This window comes from Patella vulgata, chromosome 7, assembly GCF_932274485.2.
Source record: "Patella vulgata chromosome 7, xgPatVulg1.2, whole genome shotgun sequence".
Taxonomy (NCBI): Eukaryota; Metazoa; Mollusca; class Gastropoda; family Patellidae; genus Patella; species Patella vulgata.
In genome coordinates, this window is record NC_065885.2 from 47,682,595 (window position 1) to 47,705,963 (window position 23,369).

A 23,369-nucleotide genomic window follows, 5' to 3' on the forward strand; every position below is an offset into this window, starting at 1 on the left:
GTCGCCCCCGTCCGTCCGTCCGTCCGTCTGTTGGTCCGGCGTCCACAATTGCTTGTGGACGCTCTAGAGGCTAAAGTTAATATCCGATTGAGTTTAAATTTATACACAGTGTTTAAGGTCATGAGACGAAGAAGTTTATTTATTTTCAGTGATTTTCGATAATTACTGCCTGAGTTATGGCCCTTGATCACTTCAAAAAATCTTGTAAATGCTCTAGAGGCTAAAGTTAATATCCGATTGACTTTAAATTGATACAGAGTGTTTGAGGTCATGAGACGAAGAATCATATTGATTTACAACGTTTCCGATAATTACTGCCAAAGTTATGGCCCTTGATCACTTTTAAAAACCTTGTGACCCTCTAGAAGCTAAAGTTATCATCCGATTGACTTCAGATTCATACACAGAGTGTAAGGTCTTGAGACAAACAAGTTTATTGATTTTCAATGAATTTTTATGACTTGAACAGCTAAATCCATGATGTTAAAAGTTTCCTATACTAAACGTTAGCATGGGGCAAAACTTTATAAAAACCCAACAAATTCTAATGGTTTTCTGATAATTACTTATCAGATTTTAATGTATTATAAATGTTTCATTACCGAAAAAAGTAAAAATATGTGACGACTCTTGTTGACTGCCCGGACGAATTAGCTGCTGTGGGCGTATGTTTCGTTGCCTGGCAACCTATCTTTACTCTGTTGTGTACACAAAGCGTTAGTCCGGCCGATAAGTCCCTCCCCAAAATGATCACGTGGGCGTTTTAAATGGCGGCAATTTGGGGCAGTGATCATAATGACGTATGACGTAGATCGATCGCTGCGTGCAGTTTGGCCCACAGGTGGGCGTTCCAATGCTTGTCATACAGTAGAGACCGGCACCACCGCTAGCGGGCTCTGCAGACAGTGTTGCGCACGGCCCTTAGCAAAAAGTCCTACAGAATACCAGTACGTAGTGTAGAATTCTATAGAAAACCTATAGAGTTTTTTTTTTGGGGGGGGGGGGGGCGTGTCCCATTTTCTATAGGATAAAATTCTATAGTGTTCTACAGAATTTTGGGGACCTGTAGGAAATAATGGCCCCAAATATTCTACAGTTTCTGTAGCGCACATCCTATATTTCTTCCTACAGATTTATGGCAAATTTCTATAGGAAAATACTATAGTTTTTTTTTATTGCACTTTCTGTGGGAAAGTCTACAGTTATGTATAGGAATGAATACTGTAGTATTCTGTAGTTTGGAAATTGGGCCACTATAGTTTTCTGTAGGAATGGGTACTATAGAATTATATAGACTTTTTTTTTGATTAAATCTTATTTTGGGAATAAATATAGTTGCCCAATGATTTCTTCTAAATTGATAAGCTTATTTTTCTCTCATGGATTCTTCTAAATTGATAAGCTTATTTTTTCTCTCATGGATTAATCTGAATTCGGTTGATGATTCACGAGCCAGAACCATGAAAAGTTATTTTCTTGGTAAAACTGAAATATAGGGAAAAGAATAGGTAATAAAGTTGAATAATTAACAAAATCACATAAATCTTGTCTAATTAAAGTAATTTAATATTATTGTTAAGAAAGTAATAAAGTATACTTATCTTTCTATCTTTAATTGAATCTGTGAAAAAACAACACCATTCTCTTCAGTTTCTTGTTAATACTAACATATTAAGTTGTTATACACTGAATTTTTTAATTTAAAAATCAGCCAACAGCCAAACAGATTTCAAGAGAGTACATTGGCTGTTAATTATAGTTGGAGCCGCGGTGGCTAGTTGGTTAAGACGCTGGCTCGCATTGGCCGAGAAAGTTCATCCTGATTTTCCGACGTGGTTTCCCCTTGTCAGTGGTGCAGAACGGAGGGCCTGACAAGGACAGCTGTCTAGTCCTTCGGATGAGACGAAAAACAGAGGTCCCGTGTATACATTGGAATGCACGTAAAAGATCCCTTGGCAGTTGGAATTCGATATAAGAGTAGGCGATAGTGCCGCTGCCCGGGCAAAATTTCCCTCATAGCACACTGTATGGCGTATGCCCGTCTTCATTAGCCCAGTATAGGAGCAGAACAGTAGGACGTTAAACCCCATTTCATTTCATTTCATTTTGTTAATTATAGTTTGTCGACAGATATGCATGGTTGACCTAGTAGCTTCAACAAATTATATAATTTGAGTACAGAATCTGCTATTAAAATCTAACTAGCAGGATCACCTAACAGTCAGACTGTTCAAATAAACTTTGTCTTTATTTCATTGATTTATCTGTAGAATAATTTATTATCTGATATTTTTGTTGTGAACATCTGCATTTACTGGCATTTTTTGAAGGGTGGGGTGGGGAATTCCTTTGAGTGTCAACATGTATCACTATTTCATTTACATTATATACACTATTTCATACTTTATTTTTTATTTTTCGTGGTAAGCTTATTTTAATTGGGCATTTGGTATCCAGGAAAATTATGTTGGAAAAGTTTACATAATTCACACAAGTGCATCACTAAATTCTATTGTAAACTATAGTATGAATAAAAGACTACTTCGTCAATTTATGAAATTTGTAGTATAGAACATTGTTTCTACAATATTATGTAGGAAACTTTAGTAGGCTATTTATTAAAATGGTTTAAGTACAGTATACATATAAATTCTACAGAAAACTACAGAAGGCTCAGGCATTATCTTTTTCTCCACAAAATCTATAGAAATTGTTTTTCCCCTTAGTTTTCTACAGAATGTCATAGAAAACTATAGGAATATACTATACTGACTTGAGACAATAAGTTAGTTCTATAGAAAACTATAGTTTTTACCACCAAATCTATAGGAATCACAGCTGACATGAGAATACAAGTTAGTTCTATTGCAAACTATAGTTTTAGCACAAAGGCTATAAAAAACTGAAGGATTACTCAACTGACTCGAGGATACAAGTTAGTTCTATAGAAATCTATAGCAGCACCAATGAATCTGTAGGTTTATTTTTTTCCAATAGTTTTTTACAGAATTCTATAGGAAATTACGCTTGGAAAATATTCATCTACCAATCCTACACAAAACATAGTACATGTTTTTGAATCTATAGTCATGTAAAAAAAATACAGAATGAATTCATTTTCCTGCAGAATTTTATAGCATTCTATAGAATCCCACAAACTTCTATAGAAACCTGTACTTTTTCTGATTTTCCGGCGTGGTTCCCCCTTGTCAGTGATGCAGGACGGAGGGCCTGAGCTGTCTAGTCCTTCGGATGAGACGAAAAACCGAGGTCCTATGTATACATTGGAATGCACGTAAAATATCCCTTGGCAGTTGAAATTCGATATAAGAGATGGGGATAGTGCCGCTGCCTGGGCAGAATTTCCCTCATAGCACTCTGTATGGCGTATGTCCGTCTTCATTAGCCCAGGATAGGAGCAGAACAGTGGGACGTTAAACCCCATTTCATTTCATTTTTGTACTTTTTCTATAGGACTTTTTCATAAGGGTTCTCCGGTTTCATTTCACTGTTATAAAGACCACTATATAGCCTACACTAGCGAATTATTGAAAATAAAATAGAACCATATGGTAGTCCCTTAATGACCTAGTTTGTGTCGATTGCGCGTTAAACCACATGTGGCAAATATCCACTGCCACTGCCCTAACCCTGTTTACATCTCGTGACTTTGATGAAATCTGCAGATTGCGATTGCGCGTTAAACCACATGTGGCAAATATCCACTGCCACTGCCCTAACCCTGTTTACATCTCGTGACTTTGATGAAATCTGCAGATGGCCTTAATTTAGACCCGTCCCAAATCCGGTGAACTTCACGGAACCTACCGGGCAATTCCGAGAAGGAGGGCATGTCGTAGTCGTGAATCATCGGTCTTTTCCGTTACTCCGTTGTGCAGGGTTAGTAGATCTATTTCATAAGGCCAACTCTAAGTTTGGTCACAGGTCACGAGATGTAAGTTCAGCGTTAGCGCTAATCCCAACCCTAACCCTAATCCAGAACCTAGCCCTTACTCTAACGTACAATCACGCCAAACAATCACGTGCCCTAACCTTATTTTACATCTCAGCGACCGTAACGAAATCTTGAGTTGGTCTTAAGAAATAGATCTAGATGGTCCACAAGAATGCTCGTATCGTAAATTGGGATTGGGCATGTCGATATAGCTATTTTTAGAACAAAACGCAGGGAAATCAATACCTTTGACGTCAGACACACCGACTAATGAAAATTCGTGTAACATATTTCGTAGGATTTCAGACATCTCATGAAAGAAAATGGCGGAAGGTGGACCACCAGAGTGTCAAACTCAAAAGGATGAAATTCGAAATTGTCTCAACCAGCAACTTAAAAAGGGTGATATTTGGTAAGATAATGTACATAGGTATATAAGTTATACCTTAGTATTTAAGTTTTCGAACTTTTGACTACATATATGTGCAAAGAGACTTGGTTTTATGTCCGCCCGAAACTAGCAAACTGACTCACGCCGCAGTTCTGGCTAGACATGGCTCCTACTTTCGACTTCTTCAAATAATTGATAGATCTCTATTCTAAACTTTAATTGATTACATTTATGTTATCGGTGAAAGTGATAATTCCTCCGGGATCCAAAGATTCTGTGATAATTGCTATGGTTTTCATTTCAGCTGAACGGACCCCCAATCAGAATAATGCTATGCTATATTTATTTAAAGTAGCTAAGTCTCTAACTCAATATCATCCAAAATCTTCAACATTGAAAACACGAATTATTTGTCAAATTAAATCAACATTCATGTTCTGATCTTACCGGAAAAAGATGGGCTTTTGATATCCACTATTTAAGACAAAATAAACATTTTAGCATTGGTACACGAATCGTGTACCATAATTAGGGGTTTCAGGTCAAAGTTTCAAATGACAGAAAAATTTTTTTTAAAAATATTTTGTGAAAATATACATAAAATGCTACCCAATTTTTTTTATTTCATCAAAATATTCTAATTAGATCCAAAGTTATGGAATTTTAAAATCCGAGATCGACGTCAATAATGTAATCAAAATGCTCTATACCAGTCAACGCGTGGCTTGACACCAAAATAAGTGCTTTTCAGTCATATTTGAGTGACGTCATAAGCGGTATTTTCCCTTCAGAATCGCTAGTCAGCTAAAATTTATTAAAATCGTAATAATTTGAATGATAATATGTCAAATATTTATAATCTGGATGATACCTCAAGAAAGTTTTTTTATATTTAGTCGAAATTTGACAATTTTCAGTCATCAAAACAGATAAATCCCATTTTCTACGGGTCTACTTGTCCGATCACGTGGTATCAACAACCATAATAACCACAAAAATGTTATCTATCGTTTGATTGGTTCTATATCAAAATCCCCCGGTAACTAAGCTGCGGATTCACCAATGAAATGAGTCGTAGCAATGGAAAATCTCAGGCCGCGTGACGTCAGAGCAGTATTTTCCCGCGAGCATCTCATGTAAACAAACGGTAATTTCGCTTACATTTCGATAATTTTTTAGCCTGAATCTTTGCAGATATTGAGATTGATATTAAACTATTGCAATACAATTGCTAGTAATGCATTTACATAAAATAGTAATTCAGAATCCTAGATTGAAGTGGGCTATATTTCAGCCGCTGGCTGTCCGATTTCACGTTAAAGTCACGTGACCTGAAACCCCTACCATAATGCGCTTCAGCCCCAGTTGTATCAAGAGACTCGAGGGACGGCGGAAGTAGACTGGAATAACCAGAAGCTAGAAATTTGCACTCACTTGAGACTGCTGGATTATTTCGCCGAACAAAACTGATTTGAAATTGGAGTAAAAACGGAAACCATTGAATGTAAATCAGTTTATATACATTCATATTACAGAATTATATGCGTTGCGACCCACTTTTGTCAATTTCTAGGTCCCAAATGTTAGCGATTTAGCTCCTTTAATATTTAATAATATAGTTATAATGTACTATAGGTTAGCCTTACCCTAGCATTATTTTTATATGCCCACATTGAAATGTGGATGTATATTGCCGTCGCCCCATCCGTCCATCGTCCACAATTTCTTGTGAACGCTTTAACGGCAAAAGTTATCATCCAATTGTTTTAAAATTGATGTTGTTTACATTAGTGAGATGAAGAAGCCAATCTAATTTCAGCAATTTCCGTTAATTTCTTCTGGAGTTATGGTCCTTGTTTCACTTTGTTGCACCTTGTGAACGACAAAAGTTATCAACCGATCTGTATGAAATTTATAGGCATCATTTAAATTAGTAAAACAAAGACGCCTATTGAATTTCAACAATATCCGTTAATTACATCTAGAGTTATGGCCCTTGTTTCACTTTGTTAAATCTTGTGAACGCTCTAATGACAACAGTTATCATCCAATCTAATTGAAATTGATATGCATCATTTAGATTAGTGAAACGAAGAAGCCTATTGAATTTCAGAAATTTCCGTTAATTACGCTGTGAGTTAAGGCCCTTGTTTCACTTTGTTGAGCCTTGTGAATGCTCTTATGACAAAAGTTATCAACTGATCTGTATGAAATTTATATGCATCATTTAAATTAGTATAACAAAGAAGCCAATGAATTTCAGCAATTTCCGTTAATTACATCTAGAGTTATGGCCCTTGTTTCGCTTTTGAATGCTCTAATGACAACAGTTATCATCCAATCTGTTTTAAATTGATATAATGATGCATATCAGATATGCGTCATTTAAATTAGTGAAACGAAGAAGCCTATTGAATTTCAGCAATTTCCGTTAATTACGCCGTGAGTTAGGCCCTTGTTTCACTTTGTTGTACCTTGTAAATGCTTTAACGACAAAAGTTATTATCCGATATGTATGAAATTTATATGTATCATTTAAATTAGTAAAACGAACAAGCCTATTGAGTTTCAGCAAATTTCCGTTAATTACATCTAGAGTTATGGCCCTTGTTTAATTTTGTTGAATCTTGTGAACGCTTGAATGACAAAAGTTATCACCTAATCTGTATGAAATTCATATGCATCATTTAAATTAGTAAAATGAAGAAGCCTATTGAATGTCAGCAATTTCCGTCAATTACGTCTACAGTTATGGCCCTTGATGTACTTTGTTGAACTTTGTGAACGTTCGAACGACAAAAGTTATCATCCGATCTGTATGAAATTTATATGCATTATTTGAATTAGTAAAACTAAAAAGCCTTGTGAACCCTCAACAACGAAAATTATAATGTCATCCGTATGAAATTGTCTATTTAATTCCCCTAATTACCTACAAAAGAATAAATATGTGACAACCCTTGTCGACTGCTCGGACTATTTAGCTGCTGTGGACGTATGTTTTGTTGCCTGGCAACCTATCTTTGATATTTACGGATTTTAGACCATAGCTTTCTGGATTATGGCCCCTGATTGTACAAAAAATTGCTTTGGTTTTTAACTTGTTCTCTATCCATCTCTTGCAAAATGTGGGAATATCTTGCCTGGCAGCCGCTGGTTCGATTTTCAGTCCCGTTTTATACGCCCACTTGGAAATGTGGACGTGTATTGCTGTCGTCCCCGTCCATCCATCCACTTGTCCGTCTGTCCGTCGTCCACAATTTCTTGTGAACGCTCTAACGCCAAAAGTTCGTATATATTGTTCTCATTGGTGAGATGAAGAAATCTATTTAATTTCAATAATTTCCGTTTATTATGTCTAGAGTTATGGCCCTTACATGTATATCACTTTGTTGGACCTTGTGAAGGCTCTAACGCTGTAAGTTATCATCCCATCTTTGTGAAATTTATTTGCATTATTTAAGTTAGTGAATCGAAGAAGACTATTGAATTTCAGCAGTTTCCGTTTATTACGCCTAGAGTTATGGCCCTTGTTTCACATTATTTAAATTAGTGAACGCTCTAATGTCAAAAGTTATCATTCGATCTTTCTGAAATTTATTTGCATTATTTAAATTAGTAAAAGGAAGAAGCCTATTGAATTTCAGCAATTTCCGTTTATTACGTCTAGAGTTATGGCTCTTGTTTCACTTTATTGAACCTTGTGAACGCTCCAACGCCAAAAGTTATCATCCGATCTTTCTGAAATTTATGCATTATTTAAATTAGTGAAACGAAGAAGCCTTTTGAATTTCAGCAATTTCCGTTTATTACATCTAGAGTTATGGCCCTTGTTTCACTTTATTGAATAATGATACGCCAACATCGAAGTTTGATGACACATCTGTATTTTAATAATAAATATGCGACAACCCTTTCTGGCTAGTGACTACCCAGTTGATTTAGTTGTCTGGCAACATATCTTGTGTATATTTATGGTCTTGCTTTGAAAATAGTAGGAATGTTACCATACAGGTATATGTAACTACTGACACTGAAATGATGGTAAGAAACCGGTTTAACAAGATTCTATGATACTGAACATCAATACATGTATGGTTACAGTACTATTTGGAAGAGTTTGGTACAGTATACAGTCGGCACAACAACTTAGATCATTATAACTTATTGATAAGCTCATGTGGAAATATAGTTGTATATTGTTGTGACCCCTGCCGGTTCATCGTCTACAATTTCATATGAACCCATTACAGATTACATTTATCATCTGATCTTTTTGAAATTTTTAATTTCTGATTATAACTGAGAGTTATTGCCCATTATCACTTTGTAGAATCTTGTGAACACTCTAAAGATCAAAGTTATCATCCTATTCCTGTTTCATGCATGAAATTAGTGAAGGAAAAATCGTATAGAATTTCAACATTTCATTCATGTTAATTACTTCTTGAGTTATGGCCATGTTTACTTTGTGAAATATTGTGATGGCACTTACTATCATCCAAAGTAGTGAAACAAAAAAAGCCTATCAAATTTCATCAATTTCCGCTAATTACGTTCTTTTCAACCGCAAACGTCATCTGATGTGGACGTATATTGCCGTCGCCCCCCGTCCGTCCGTCCATCGCCCACAATTTTTTGTGAACGCTCTAACGCCAAAAGTTATCATCCAGTTGCTTTAAAATTGATATATGTTGTTTTAAAAAAATTGATATATGTTGTTTACATTAGTGAGATGAAGAAGCCTATTTAATTTGAATAATTTCCGTTTATTATGGCTAGAGTTATGGCCCTTGTTTCACTTTGTTTAACCTTGTGAATGCTCTAACCCCAAAAGTTATCATCCTATCTTTCTGAAATTTATATGCATTATTTAAATTAGTGACACGAAGAAGCCTATTGAATTTCAGCGATTTCCGTTTATTACGTCTAGAGTTATGGCCCTTGTTATCATCCGATATGTATGAAATTTTTATGCATCATTTAAATTTGTGAAACAGGTCTATTGAATTTCAGCAATTTCCGACAATAATTTCTAGAGTTATGGCGATTGTGAACGTTTGAATGACAAAAGTGATCATGTGATCTGTATGAAATTTATATGCATGTTTTAAATTAGTAAAACAAAAAACCCTGTCAAATTTCAGCAATTTCTGTAGATTACTTCCAGAGTTGAGACCCTTGTTTCAGTTTGTAGAACCTTGTCAACCCTCAAACAACTTATAATCTGATCTGATTATTACCTACATGGAATAAATATGCGACAACCCTTGTCGACCGCTCGGACGATTTAGCTGCTGTGGGCGTATGGTTTGTTGCCTGGCAACCAATCTTTTCTTTGTGTGTCTGTTTGTTGCCTACAGGCCACAATTCTTAATGGATCAACTTATAGCCTAAGGACGGCAATTATTGATTTTGGTCCGTGTCCGAACCCCCAGGGGCAGTGCCACGGCCAATGTTTGTGTTTATCGTATACATGCCACAATTATTATTGGATTATCTTGGAACTTGGTAAGTATATACGCAGGCATCGATATTTCCGCGCACATGCGCAGGCACATTTGCTTCAAAAAAACTTTTTTGCAGGCACATTTTTAAAGATGTAGCCGCCCAGCACAAAGACAAAGAAAAAATCGAAGAAAGCCGCCTAGTCGTATTTAAACCCCTTCGTCCTTCTCTGAACACAAACTCGGCGCTCGAAATTTACCACGGCAATTAAACGGCAAAGCCATGGTAAAAGCCGATGTACGCAAACCATGTCTGCCACGGCATAATTTATTTTTGTGTGCCGTAGTAGACCCTATCATCCCAAATTAGTTTAAAGAAAGATGTATTGGTATTTTGTTTATTTATACTTAGAAGATGTGTAGGTCTATTCATATTACAATTATTCTACGGTCTTTATATTTGTTTATTTGCCATAAATAGGTCACCCAGACCAATTTATGGCACTCCAATGTTAAAGGTTTGAATGTCGTAGTTGTCCAACACGTGCCTGCAAATTTTCACGATGTTTCTTATTTTATTTCTTACCTGTGTTGACCGTGGATTAGCTACGGCCCGAGAGTAGGACTAGGAGGACGATGAGAGCTTTCTCAGTTTCTGCCTGACCTGATTCTCATTCCACCGTAATAAAAATAATATTTGTGAGACACGTACAACAACTTTACAAACAAGTCAAATAATACAACGTGTTTTAATTATCAATATCTACCTGTTGTCATAATTCGTTGTACTCAAATAAAACACGGGGGGTTGGATGGCTGATGGTTAGCGTGCGCGCGCTGTATCAGAAAGTCTGTCATTGAGTCGACTGGCGTGGTTTCGAAACCCCGGTTGTACGTGGCAAGGAGTAGGGTCGCCTGTCCAACCTCGTGGGTTTTCTCCGGGTCCTCCGGGTTTCCTCCCACTGCTAAAGACCCCTACGCGCAAGCGAATTATGTAAATAAAATTAAACCATATGTTAGTCCCGAAATGACCTAGTTTGTGTCAAGTGGACGTTAAACCCCATTTCTCTCTCTCTCAAATAAAACACAAACACCGTTTTAAGAATCGTTTTAATTTTTAATCTCAAAGTAATATTAGAAAAAAAAAAACAAATACCGAAAGGTCCTCAACTTATCTATCCAGAGAAACAGAGTGGGGCGGGACAATTTTATTCTCGTCGGGTGGTGTCAAAAAGTTTTTAGATCCCTGTATCATTGATGAAAATTAAGTGAATTTGGTAAAATTTGAATATATAAATGGAAATTTGATTTGCACTGAACCAAATACAAAAGGCAGCAGATGCTCTGAAAATACATCAAGAAGGGTTTAATTTTCATAAAAGACCACGCCCCCCCTCCCAAAAATATTTTTGCCTCGCTCCGCTCGCAAAATATAGATTACGTAGATTAAGTTTATAATCACTCTTATTGGATTGATATATAGTCCGACAAAAGAGAAGGAATGACTTCTATTCAGGATTGGATTGATGAATTGTCCGACAAAGGATTAAGTCAGCCAATCAAGGCAGATTAAGTAGTTAATCAAGGTAACGTCAACTGGGGCTACCTTGAGCAGTGGGGCAACTTTGAACATTTTTCAATATATTGGTTGAGCATTTTATATCTTCTATTTATTTATTCATATAGTATAAATAATGCTTACTTTAAATAAATATACATCTTAGATGATATAAATAAATGATTCGCATTTGATGAGATGTTAATCCCATCATGCAAGTGTGGCATGTCTATTCAGGTCAAGCCTAGGTCAAATGTATAGCCTGTCAACTTTATACTAAAAGTCTTTAAGTATACATCATTCAACATACAAACACTTCATTTATATATGTAGATAAAACATATTTGTTAAATTTCAAACAGGTATTTAGGGTTTTGAATAAAAATAAAAATTTAATTAACTTTGGGCAACTTGTACAACCTCTCCCCAAAGACATTTATTCACAACATTTGTTATGTTTCTTGCATTTGATTATCAATAACAAATGAATTTACTGTTGCATTTTGATAGATTTATTAATTTTCCATTAATTTATTGAATGCAATTTTATGAACCGTTCAAATTAACCCCGCTTTCGAGGCAACATTGAACACCTAAATATTTTGTCATGAAAACTGAAAAAAATAATATTTTTAAACCAAAACTTTTTCTTATTTTGTTGAAATGTTAATTCTATAAGTATTTTGATGAATTTAAATTATTTTGAATGGAAATTTACACATCAATCAAAGTTGAATGAAAAAAAAAAAATGTTCAAAGTAACCCGTTTCATGGTAGCTGTATAGACGGTATAAATGAATACATCAATCACTTAATTACCTAATCAATCCAGCCTATTATCAACGATGATCAGGTTGAATGGTAGCTACATGTACACACTCAGTACACTATATTAATTTTGGAATTTTGAATATTATTCACCATGTCTTGATGTCTGTTGAGCATATTCCTTGTCGAACAATTTAGGACGTTTGGAAAATAGCGTCGGACATGTCCGGAATATACAAGCGAATTCCCATGACTGTGTCACACCCACATTTTTGTTAATTTTTTGTCTGTAAATACTCTACAGATTGCAGTTGTGAACCGATTTCGTTCAAATTCAGCATATCAATCATTTCAATAGCAGGGTTGTACTTATTTATATTATGTCATCTCCAACCCCCCGGGTCAGAGCCACACCCAATTAGTGTGTTGATTGTCTTCAGGCTGCAATTCTGAATGGTTCATCTTGGAACTTGGCGTATTTATTTTTTATAACATAAAGACAGCAACTATTTATTTTGGTAAAACAAACCCAACACCTAGCCTTGTTTGTCATATTCATATTACGGTTGTTGCAGCCATTTCATATTTCATTCTCTTCATTTTAAAAAATACCATATCAATCAAATCAGGAATGTGGACATATATTGTAGTGGTAGTGTTGGTCTTGTTTTATAATTGAAATTAGTAAAATGCAGTAGAGTTATGAATTCTAACTATTTCTGTTAATTACTTATCTTTTGAACATAAGTTATGTCTCTTGTTTGTTAAAAGAAAAGAGAATTATCATAATATAACTATAATTAAATACTGCCATTACCGGTGCTGCAAAAGAATCAATGCAGCAATCTCTGCGGACTGCTCAAGTAACATAGCTGTAGTGGGTGTACTTGCGTTTCGTTACGTTGCATACAACTTATCTTTATTTACATCTTCCCAAAGATTCATAATGTGACAACCTTTGTGGATTTAAAATTTGCGACTAATGTTGTTGTACTTGTATGTTTTGTTGCCTTGACTTTTAAGGTATTGTATATAAATATGCAGCAAAAATGGAAGAAGTGCTGACTGTTTAATAAATACATTAAACTGTTATTGATACTGATTGTATTTGAAGGTATCTACTGGATACCAAATGGTATAAACAGTGGAAGAAATATGTAGGGTATGATAAATGGGATTCTGGATGTGTTGGTGAAGCAAGTGCTAACCCTGGTCCAATTGACAACAGTCCTCTTCTAAAAGGTAATTTGCTATCATCAGGAATATAATTAGTGGATGCAATCTGAATTGGGCTCAGTTATGTTTTTGATGTTTTGGCACTAGGCTACTAGTGCTGGGTTTTCTGCTGTAGTCACGACACGATGCGTATTGCGATTCAGGTGCTACAATTAGTACAATACGATTCGTAAACAGGCTAATAATTAATAAATACCAAGAAAACAATATGATAAATGAATAATTTATACTTTTATTGTCGTCGCTGCTGTCCGACATCTGTTTGTGGACACTCTACAGGTCACAATTTTTATCTGATTTTAAAACTCCTTCAAATATATCATCGTAACACCTTGGCGAACGTTGAATTCGAATTTCGTGAAAATCTGACTGAATCTGCCCAACAAAATGGCTGCCTCTTGTACGCAATTAGTGTAAAAGTATGTAGGCCTAATACCAAGGTATTTTGATGAAACTTAAAACGTGTTTATAAATTATATCCCAAAGATCTTGATTCCTTTAGATATTTGCGCATATCTGACCGTAACTTCCTGGATTATGGCACCTGATTGTACGAAAAAATCCTGATTTAGGGTTTTTATCCGATTGTAAAAATCGTTTCAATATATCATTGTTAAACCCTGATGATGGTTGAGTTAGAGGCCAAAATTTTGATCCAATTTTGATGAAAGTTTAAATTTATGTTTATATCACAAAGATCTTGGGTTCCTTCCGATAATCGCGCATATCTGAACGTAACTTTCTGGATTATGACCCCTGATTGTTAAAAAAATCGCATTTTTATACGCCCACATTTTCATGTGGATGTATATTGTTGTCGCCCCTGTCCATCAGGCCGTCCATCCACAATTTGTTTGTGGACACTCTACAGGTCACACTTTTTATCCAATTTTGACCAAACTTGAAATATAGGTCTATCTCCCAAAGATCTCAGTTCCTTTGGATATTGGCATGTATCAGACCATAACTTCATGGATTATAGGCCATGATTGTACGAAAAATCACATTTTTAGCTTGTGGACACCCTAGAGGTAACAATTTTGATCCTATTTTGATGAAATTTGAAGTGCATATTTATATCCCAAAGATCTTGGTTCCTGTCGATACTCGCGCATATTGAATTGTAACTTCCTGTAGTATGGCCCCTGATTGTGCGCAAAAATTGCGTTTTTAGATTGTGGTTCCTCTACTCTAGTGTTCACAATTTTTATCCGATTTTAAAAAACGTTTGAATATATAAATGTTACACCCTAATGAAGGTTGAATTCAAATTTCGTGAAAATTGGACCAAATTTTTTCGGACAAAATGGCTGCCCCTTGTACGCAAATAGTGTAAAAATATGATATATCAAGGTTGTGGACCCTCTAGAGGTCACAATTTTCATCCGATTTTGATGAAACATGGTATGCATATTTATAACCCAAAGATCTTGGTTCATTTCAATATTCGTGCATATCTGATGGTATCTTCCTGAATTATGGCTCCTGATTGTATGAAAAATTGCGATTTTAGCTTGTGGTTCCTCTAGAGGTCACAATTTTTATCCGATTTAAAAAAGAAAGGTTTAGTATATCACCGTTACACCCTAATGATGGTTTAGTATATCACTGTTACACCCTAATGATGGTTGAGTTCGAATTTCGTGAAAATCGGACCAAAACTGTCGGACAAAATGGTCGCCCCTTGTGCGCAAACAGCGTAAACATTTCGTATATCAAGGTTGTGGACCTCATAGAGGTCACAATTTTTATCTGATTTTGTTGAAACTTGAAATATAAGTTTATAACCCAAAGAACTCGGTTCCTTTCGATATTCGCACATATCGGATCGTAAATTCCTGAATTATGTCCCCTGATTGTACGAAAAATCACATTTTTAGCTTGTGGACCCTATAGAGGTCACAATTTTTATCCGATTTAAAAAAATGTTTGAATATATCACCGTTACAGCCTAAGGATGGTTGAGTTCGAATTTCGTAAAAATCGGACCGAAACTTATGGACAAAATGGATGCCCCTCGTATTCAAATAGTGTAAAAAAATATGATATATCAAGGTTGTGGACTCTCTAGAGTTCACAATTTTCGTCTAATTTTGATAACCCAAAGATCTTGGTTCCTTTCGATATTCGCACATATCGGACCGTAACTTCCTGAATTATGGCCCCTGATTTTACGGACAATCACGTTTTTAGCTTGATGTCCCTCTAGAGGTCACAATCATTATCTGATTTAAAAAAAAAAAAACGTTTGAATATATCACCTTTACACCCTAAGGATGGTTGAGTTCGAATTTCGAGAAAATCGGACCAAAACTGACTAGACAAAATGGCCACCCCTCGTACTCAAATGGCGTAAAAATATGGTATAACAAGGTTGTGGACCCTCTAGAGGGGACAATTTTCTTCTGATTTTGATGTAACTTGAAATGAAAGTTTATAACCCAAAGATCTTGGTTCCTTTCGATATTTGCGCGTAACTTCCTGAATTATGGCCCCTGATTGTACGAAAAATCGCTTTTTGTTTAGCTTGTTCTCTATCCATCTCTTGCAAAATGTGGGCGTATCCTGGCTGGCCGCCACTGGTTGCATTATTTAAATTAGTAAAATGAAGAAGGCTGTTGAATTTCAACAATTATTGTATATTTCTTCCCTTGTTTCAGCTCGTAGCACCTTGTGAACCCCTAAAGGATGAAAATTATAATTTGATCTGTATGAAATTGCCTTGTAAAAGCCCACCCCCCCTCCCCTTACTTACAAATATTAAATATGTGACAAGTTGTCACTGACAACCCTTGTTGACTGCTCCTACGGTTTAGCTTTTTTGGGTGTATTTTTTGTTGCCTGGCAACCTTTCTTACTTTATTATAGGAGATGGTCAGTTGCAGGAACATTTAAGTGAAGATTTAGATTACATGTTATTACCAGGCGATGCATGGAATAGATTACTTAGTTGGTATGGTATAATTCCAGGACAGGTACATAAATGCACTTATCTATTGTCTTTTTGTATTACCATTGTTCCTGTCCACACATGTATGACCGTCATTCACATTTTCTTGAGACCATTTTACAGACTACTTTTATCAGCATACAATCTTTTTATGCGCCCAGATTCTTTTGATATTGGCATGTCTCCTGGACTCAAGATTCACCCACGGGTATCTGCCATATTTCAAAAAATGGCCTTCTACAGGGAAGCCTTTCTAAGGCCATTTTGTTCAACATCAAGGCCATTTTTTCAATTCTGAAATTATCGAAGGCCATTTTTTAAATCTGTTGAATGGAGCCATAAAGTTGATAAACGAGACATTACGAGGTAAATTATTTCTAAAATAATTGGTCAAAATGACGGAAACATTCAAATAAAACTTCAAAATCTTTTGTGTCAAAAAGCAATGCGGCCAAAAATAGACCTTCCGATCCTAAGCGCTTGGGTGACAAGAAACATAGTTCCAATTCAACACCGCCTTGTAAACGCTCAAACAACAAAAGTTATCATCCGATCTGTATGGAATTTATATGCATAATTTAAAAGAGTGGCCCTTGTTTATCCTCTTGAACCTTGTGAATGCTCGAATGACAAAAGTTATCTGATCTGTATGAAATTTATATGCATCATTTAAATTACTGAAACGAAGAAGCCTATTGATTTTCAACAATTTCTTTTAATTACTTCCAGAGTTAAAGCCCTTGTTTCATTTTGTAGAACCTTGTAAACCCTCAAAAGATGGAAATTATAATCTGATCTATATGAAATTGTCTTGTAAAGACCCTGTTACCAACAAAAGAATAGATATTCGACAGCATTTGTTGACCACTTGGACGATTAAGCTGCTGTGGGCATATGTTTTGTTGCCTGGCAACAGATGTAAAGAGTGAAATACATACATTTAGGTCATAGCCTTTCAATATCATGGAAGTATAGGTCAATTATTCAGCGATGCTAGATTTTGATTTAAAAAGTGTTACCGTTATAATTTAGTATTTCATTGAAACATGCTCACTTTTTAAAATAGTGTCCTTATTATAGAAGGCTATATATGGCACAGCTGTGGGAAATTTTATGAAGTAATTTTAGTTAGGGTTGTCACCTGATCGCAACTGTTACTTTGATAACTTGATATAATACTCTAACAAAACGCTATAAATTTGATACTTATGACAGTACCACAAAACATAATTAGAACCAGATTAATTGACACTGAAAATCATTGTATGCCGTTTGTATTTGTGTACGCGAAAAAAAATACTTGACAAAATATGATAAAAAAATCTACAATTTTTAAGATAAAAGTCTTGTCATATACACTCGGGATCCAATACAATGCGGTACCCGATGATAACGGCCAGGTCGCCATGATGTTTGTTCATAGCAGAGTCTTGATTATGGTTTCGTCTGTCCGTCCGTCCGTCCGTCCGTCCGTCACACATTTTGGGACACAATAACTCTCCTTCTAATTGAGCTAGAATGTTCAAACTTGGTGTAGGTTCTTATTAGGTCAATGCCTTGATGGAGTTTGAAGATGAGCATTTTCTGCTTAGGGTAAGCAGAGATAAGCAATTTGATTCGTTGATGCTTTGGGACATGATAACTTTAGTTCTAATTAAGTGAGAGTGATGAAACTTGGTATAGTTTCATTACATCATTACCTTGACTAAGTTCGATAATGAACATTTTCTGCTCAGGGTTAGCAAAGCGATAAGCAATTTGATTGGCCGAGACTTTGGAACACAATGACTCTCCTTCTAATTGAGCTAGAATGTTCAACTTTGGTGTAGGTGTTTATTATGTTGAATGCCTTTATGGAGTTCGAAGATGAGCATTTTCTGCTTAGGGTGAGCAGAGATAAGCAATTTGATAGGTTGATGCCTTGGGACACGATAACTTTAGTTCTAATTAAGTGAGAGTGAAGAAATTTTGTTTATAGTTTTATTACATCAATACCTTGACTAAGTTTGCTAATGAGCATTTTCTGCTTGGGGTAAACAGAGCGATAAGCAATTTGATTGGTCAAGACTTTGGAACACAATAACTCTCATTCTAATTGAGCTAGAATGTTTACTCTTGGTGTAGATGTTTATTAGGTGAATGCCTTGATGGAGTTCGGAGTTAGAAGATGAGAATTTTCTGCTTAAGATAAGCAGAAATAAGCAATTTGATTGGTTGATGCTTTGGGACACAATAACTTTAGTTCTAATTAAGTGAGAGTGAGGACACTTGATGTATAGTTTTATCACATCAAGTTCCATAATAAGCATTTTCTGCTTAGGGTAAGCAGAGCGATAAGCAATTTCATTGGTCCAGACTTTGGAACACAATAACTCTCCTTCTAGTTGAGATAGAATGTTCAAACTTGGTGTAGGCATTCATTAGGTGAATTAGGTCTCTGTAGGAAAAAGGGTCATTGCAAGCTTCCATTCCCTTTGATAAAAAACAGACTTCACAAATAATTCTTGGCAACTTGTTAGGCCCCTTAAAAAAATAAATATTGGTGATCGTCCTTTTTTTTTCCAAAAATCTTGAAGGGAGGAAGTTTTGGATGAATATACAGAACAAGCAACACTTCAGGAATATTAAGCTTTTATCTCATGTGAAAACATAAGTCATCTTTTTATAAAGCCGCTGATCATCATTTGCATTGTTCAGATTAATTATTTAAACTTCAGATATTCCGGCTTGGATTCAATCAGGCCCCAAATTCACAATGCATTTTCTCAGACTGAAGTTAAGAATTTACTCAAAATTGTTTCTTATTTCAATTAAAATATAATCCTTTATGAAACTTTTGGTGTTTTAATGTATCAAATACATCAATAAGAAACTATATGCAAAGTTTCGTTTTTCTGGATCAAAGACATTTCTCATAAACCGTGATTGAAAGTTGAGTAAATTCTTAAATTAAGCCTGAGAATGCTTTGTGAACTCGGGGGCAGATTAAAAAGAGATTTAACTGAACACTTATAGATGGGACTGGCTGGTTAAATGTTCCAGGATTTTCAATTCCTATTATATCATGTCTTTGGACTGATTTCATAATATTGTAGTTAGTTAATTAAGACCACCAGAAGAAACCGGTAAAAAAACAAAACAACGTGGCATCGGTCGATTTCCTCATTCATGTCACCATGGCGATTATATCCTCTCACAATGTACGGTATCTCCGAGATTCCGAAAATCTGTTGATACATTTATTCGAGAGAGCAAAATCGGCGAGACATATTCTTAAAACATAGTTCCAGGTTGTATTGTATTTAATGGTGCTGTAGACGCGCGAACGAAAATGTCGGCCATTGCTGTCAATAACAGGTTGCTATTTGTGTATGTCATACAGTCCTACGCATTTTAAGAGTATTGAAACATGTGTCAATAATTATATCCGCTTCATTAACTCTTGCGCCACGGATCGCACTAGCTTAGGAATTTCGTAGCCTAGCTACATTTTGGGACTTTTACCATTGGTTTTAAACATCGTAAGAGGGTAAATTTTTAAAATAAAAAATAAAAAATTTGTTTGGATCAGATAGAATTTTCTGGACGGGCGGGGCCGTTCACTAACTAATTTTTTGGGACGTATATATTGCCGTCACCCACGTCCATCCGTCTGTCGGTTGGTCTGTACGTCTGTCCGCCATCAACAATTTCTTGTGAACGCTGTAACGCTAAAAGTTATGATCCTGTGGTTTTAAAATTCATATATGTTGTTGACATTAGTGAGATGAAGAAGCCTATTTAATTTCAGCAATTTCTGTTTATTACGTCTAGAGTTATGGCCCTTGTTTCACTTTATTGAACGCATTTTCCGTCAATTATTTCTAGAGTTATGGTGGGCCTTGTTTTACTATGTGAACCTTGTAAATGTTTGAATGACAAAAGTTATCATCCGATCTGTATGATACCTATATGCATGATTTAAAAATTAGTAAAACAAAAAAGCCTGACAAATTTAAAAATTTTCTGTAAACAAAAAAAAATATAAATATGCAACATCTCTTGTTGACTGCCCGTACAACTATCTTTCCAATTTCAGGAGAGCTTTATTTGACTTCCCAGGAATTTATTCACGTGAAGGCCTGGTTATCACCTAATTTTGACAGTTAATAGATTATTTTAATCCCCAATTTTTGCTTGTTGCACACATACGAAAAACGTCATATTTTAAATTTTCACCATGTGAAGGAGGGTTTGGTCATATGGACCTTGACTGAGCAAATGAGTAAATTTAATCATGGAAAATGATAGTTAATGACTGGAGGAGATCCTTATGAAGATCATTTCAATGTGTTTTTATTACCATATGCCTTTTGTATATAATATTATTACTGAAGCTAATTTAGACTATGTGCATGTATCAGTAGCAATAAAATGAATACGTACTAAAGAAGAATAATGGGTACATAATAAGGAGGAAATTTTTTGACATATTAAATAGCTAATGATTTATGTTTTTAAGGAACCGATCTGTCGAGGTGTTATAGAACAAGGAATGTTCGTAAAACACTGCAAAGTGGAGGTGTATTTATTGGAATTAAAGCTGTGTGAAAATTCCAATTTGGATAAAACTACTGCCAAACAATTTAGTCGTTCATCCACTATAGGTAGCCCTTGATTCCCAAAACATATATTCTGTACTACTACTATAGCTGGCTTAACTTGTTTTTCCTGAATACTTATGGTCATTGACAGTTATTCATCAAAGAAAACCTCACATTATATTACCTGTATTGTAATAACTGCACAAATCACACAGGGTTAAAAATAATCCACAAGGCTTTCTCATCAATATAAATTCTATTTATGTGTTAATTGAAAATCATGTTTAAAATATTTTTTTCTGCATCAGTAAGAATTTTTATGAGTCAGTGTCCATTACAAGATGAAAAACAAGTGAAGTTTTTTGTGATATTTTATGTAGCATGTGGTGGCTTGACTAGATTTGAATATGGATTATTAAATATTAAACTGGTTATCATTTGTAGGTACATGAATAGGTAATACATTATATCATGTAGTAAAATATCCCTAGTATACATTTGAAGAAAAAATCCTTGCAACACTCATTTGTAGTAAAAAGAACAAAAACATTGTGTCATTTAAAAATATAAAGAATTAATATTACATATCAATGGTTTGAATTGGGTAAAGTTTGTATGAATTATCTACTCATGTACATGCACAGGCATTTAGAACTTCTTTCCATGCATAACTTTATATCATCAAACTATAAATTTATGTGTTGTGAAATTCTTGCTTCTGAAAATGGATTTAATAAGTTAAACTACATAGTTGTATTTCTATCTGTGTTGACAAAATTCTTCAGGACACTATTATGCAACAACAGTTACATGTATGATGTACATATAATCTGCTGTTAATAGTAGCAAAAATTACTTCTTTTTTTCATTCAAACTGTTCAACTGTTACTTGACTCTCACATGATCTGTAACAAATATTGTAATGTTTAATGCAAATCTATTTCACATCTCTCAGAAAGCAATAATTTCTAGCACACAATAATTTCTTTTTTTTTGGTGTCTATTATTTGTTAAGTTGGTGTTCTAAAGGTGGTTATTAAATACCATTTATGTAATTTTTTGTGTATATTTTAGAAAACCAAGGTACCTTTTTTTTCCAGGAATGCACTACATGTATTAACACATGCTGTATATTTTAGGGTATCTATTAATTTAAATGTGATATCGATCTACCGTTAGTATATACCGACTTAGCAAATAAGGTGACACAGCTTTGCCATAGTTAAAATGCCTGCATGAATGGCTTTGCATGTTTTGTCCTTTCAGACTGCCATAGGGAGGGAGGTTATTGAGGATGGTTGCTATAGTAAACAGCTCAAAATTGAAGTATATTTATGGACAGTTAAACTTTCTCAATACAGTCAAGTTGAACAAGAAATAACATCCTCTTTAAGTCGATCTACTTGTCTAGGTACAGATCTGTTTAGGTTTTTATTTCATTTTTGGCCCTTTTTAAAAATATATACATGGGTGTTTATTTTGTAATTAAAGTGACAAAGGTAATTTGCATGTAAAGATATCATTATAATTTTTCTTTTCAGCATTCTTTAGTGGTCCTTTTTCTGCAATTGTTTTCTGTAGAATAGTGCTGAGATGTTATATGAGACAATATTTTATTCACACATTTAAATTAATATCTTAATTTATTGTTATGGGAATTGAGATTGTTATCCCTCATGGAGGACTTGATAGGACAAAACATGATTCTTATATTCAGACTTTCCTTTTAATAATGTATTTTATCTTAAATAATATATTAATTTCATTTTTCCTCTATTTTAACTTTTATATTTAAATTTATTTGCATATTAATCTTTTGCTTATTAATACTTATTTTAAATTATGTTAAATATTTTAGATGAATTTGAAAGAATTATTGATTTTAGAATTTGCCTCATTAAAAATAATTTTTCAAGTTAGAATTTAACTTATCAGCTATATCTTGACATGATTTTTAATGTTATTTGTGAAATATTTTTGTTCGATTCTATTTTTATGTTGAGTATATGACAACTGGTATGTAGGTCAACTCAAGCCTTATCTTGACTCTGTAACCTCATCTCTTTTTGTTCCCCGCCTTTCGAAGAAAGCACGGGACTATTAAAATGGGTCTGTCTGTCCGACTGTCTGTCCTTGACACTTTTTGGAACAATAACTTTCCTTCAAATTGACCTAGAATGTTCAAATTTGGTGTAGGTGTTTATTAGGTGAATGCCTTGATGGAGTTTGAAGATGAGCATTTCCTGCTTAGGGTAAGCAGGGATAAGCAATTTGATAGGTTGATGCTTTGGGACACGATAACTTTGATTTTAATTGAGTGATATTGGTGAAACTTCCTGTTCATAGTTTCATTACATCATTACCGTAACAAGTTCGATGATGAGTATTTTCTGCTTAGGCAAAGTAGAGACTTCAATCTGATTGGTCGAGACTTTGGAACACAATAACTCTCCCTCTAATTGAGGTAGAATTTTCAAACTT

At 34.8% G+C, this 23,369-nt stretch overlaps 1 protein-coding gene across 2 annotated transcripts in view; it reads left to right on the forward strand.

The window, feature by feature from the left end:
* Positions 1 to 4,260: 4,260 nt before the first annotated feature.
* Positions 4,261 to 23,369, forward strand: part of LOC126828342 (ubiquitin carboxyl-terminal hydrolase 4) — an 89,873-nt gene continuing 70,764 nt past the window's right edge. The window contains exons 1-4 of one of the 2 annotated variants that reach the window (XM_050558044.1): positions 4,261 to 4,367; positions 13,234 to 13,361; positions 16,224 to 16,330; positions 20,807 to 20,951. In XM_050558044.1, the coding sequence (XP_050414001.1) occupies positions 4,279 to 4,367; positions 13,234 to 13,361; positions 16,224 to 16,330; positions 20,807 to 20,951 (469 nt within the window). In that variant the 5' untranslated portion in view covers positions 4,261 to 4,278. Of the gene's footprint in view, positions 4,368 to 13,233; positions 13,362 to 16,223; positions 16,331 to 20,806; positions 20,952 to 22,154; positions 22,300 to 23,369 lie in introns of both variants that reach the window. The other variant, XM_050558045.2, reaches the window with a different exon arrangement.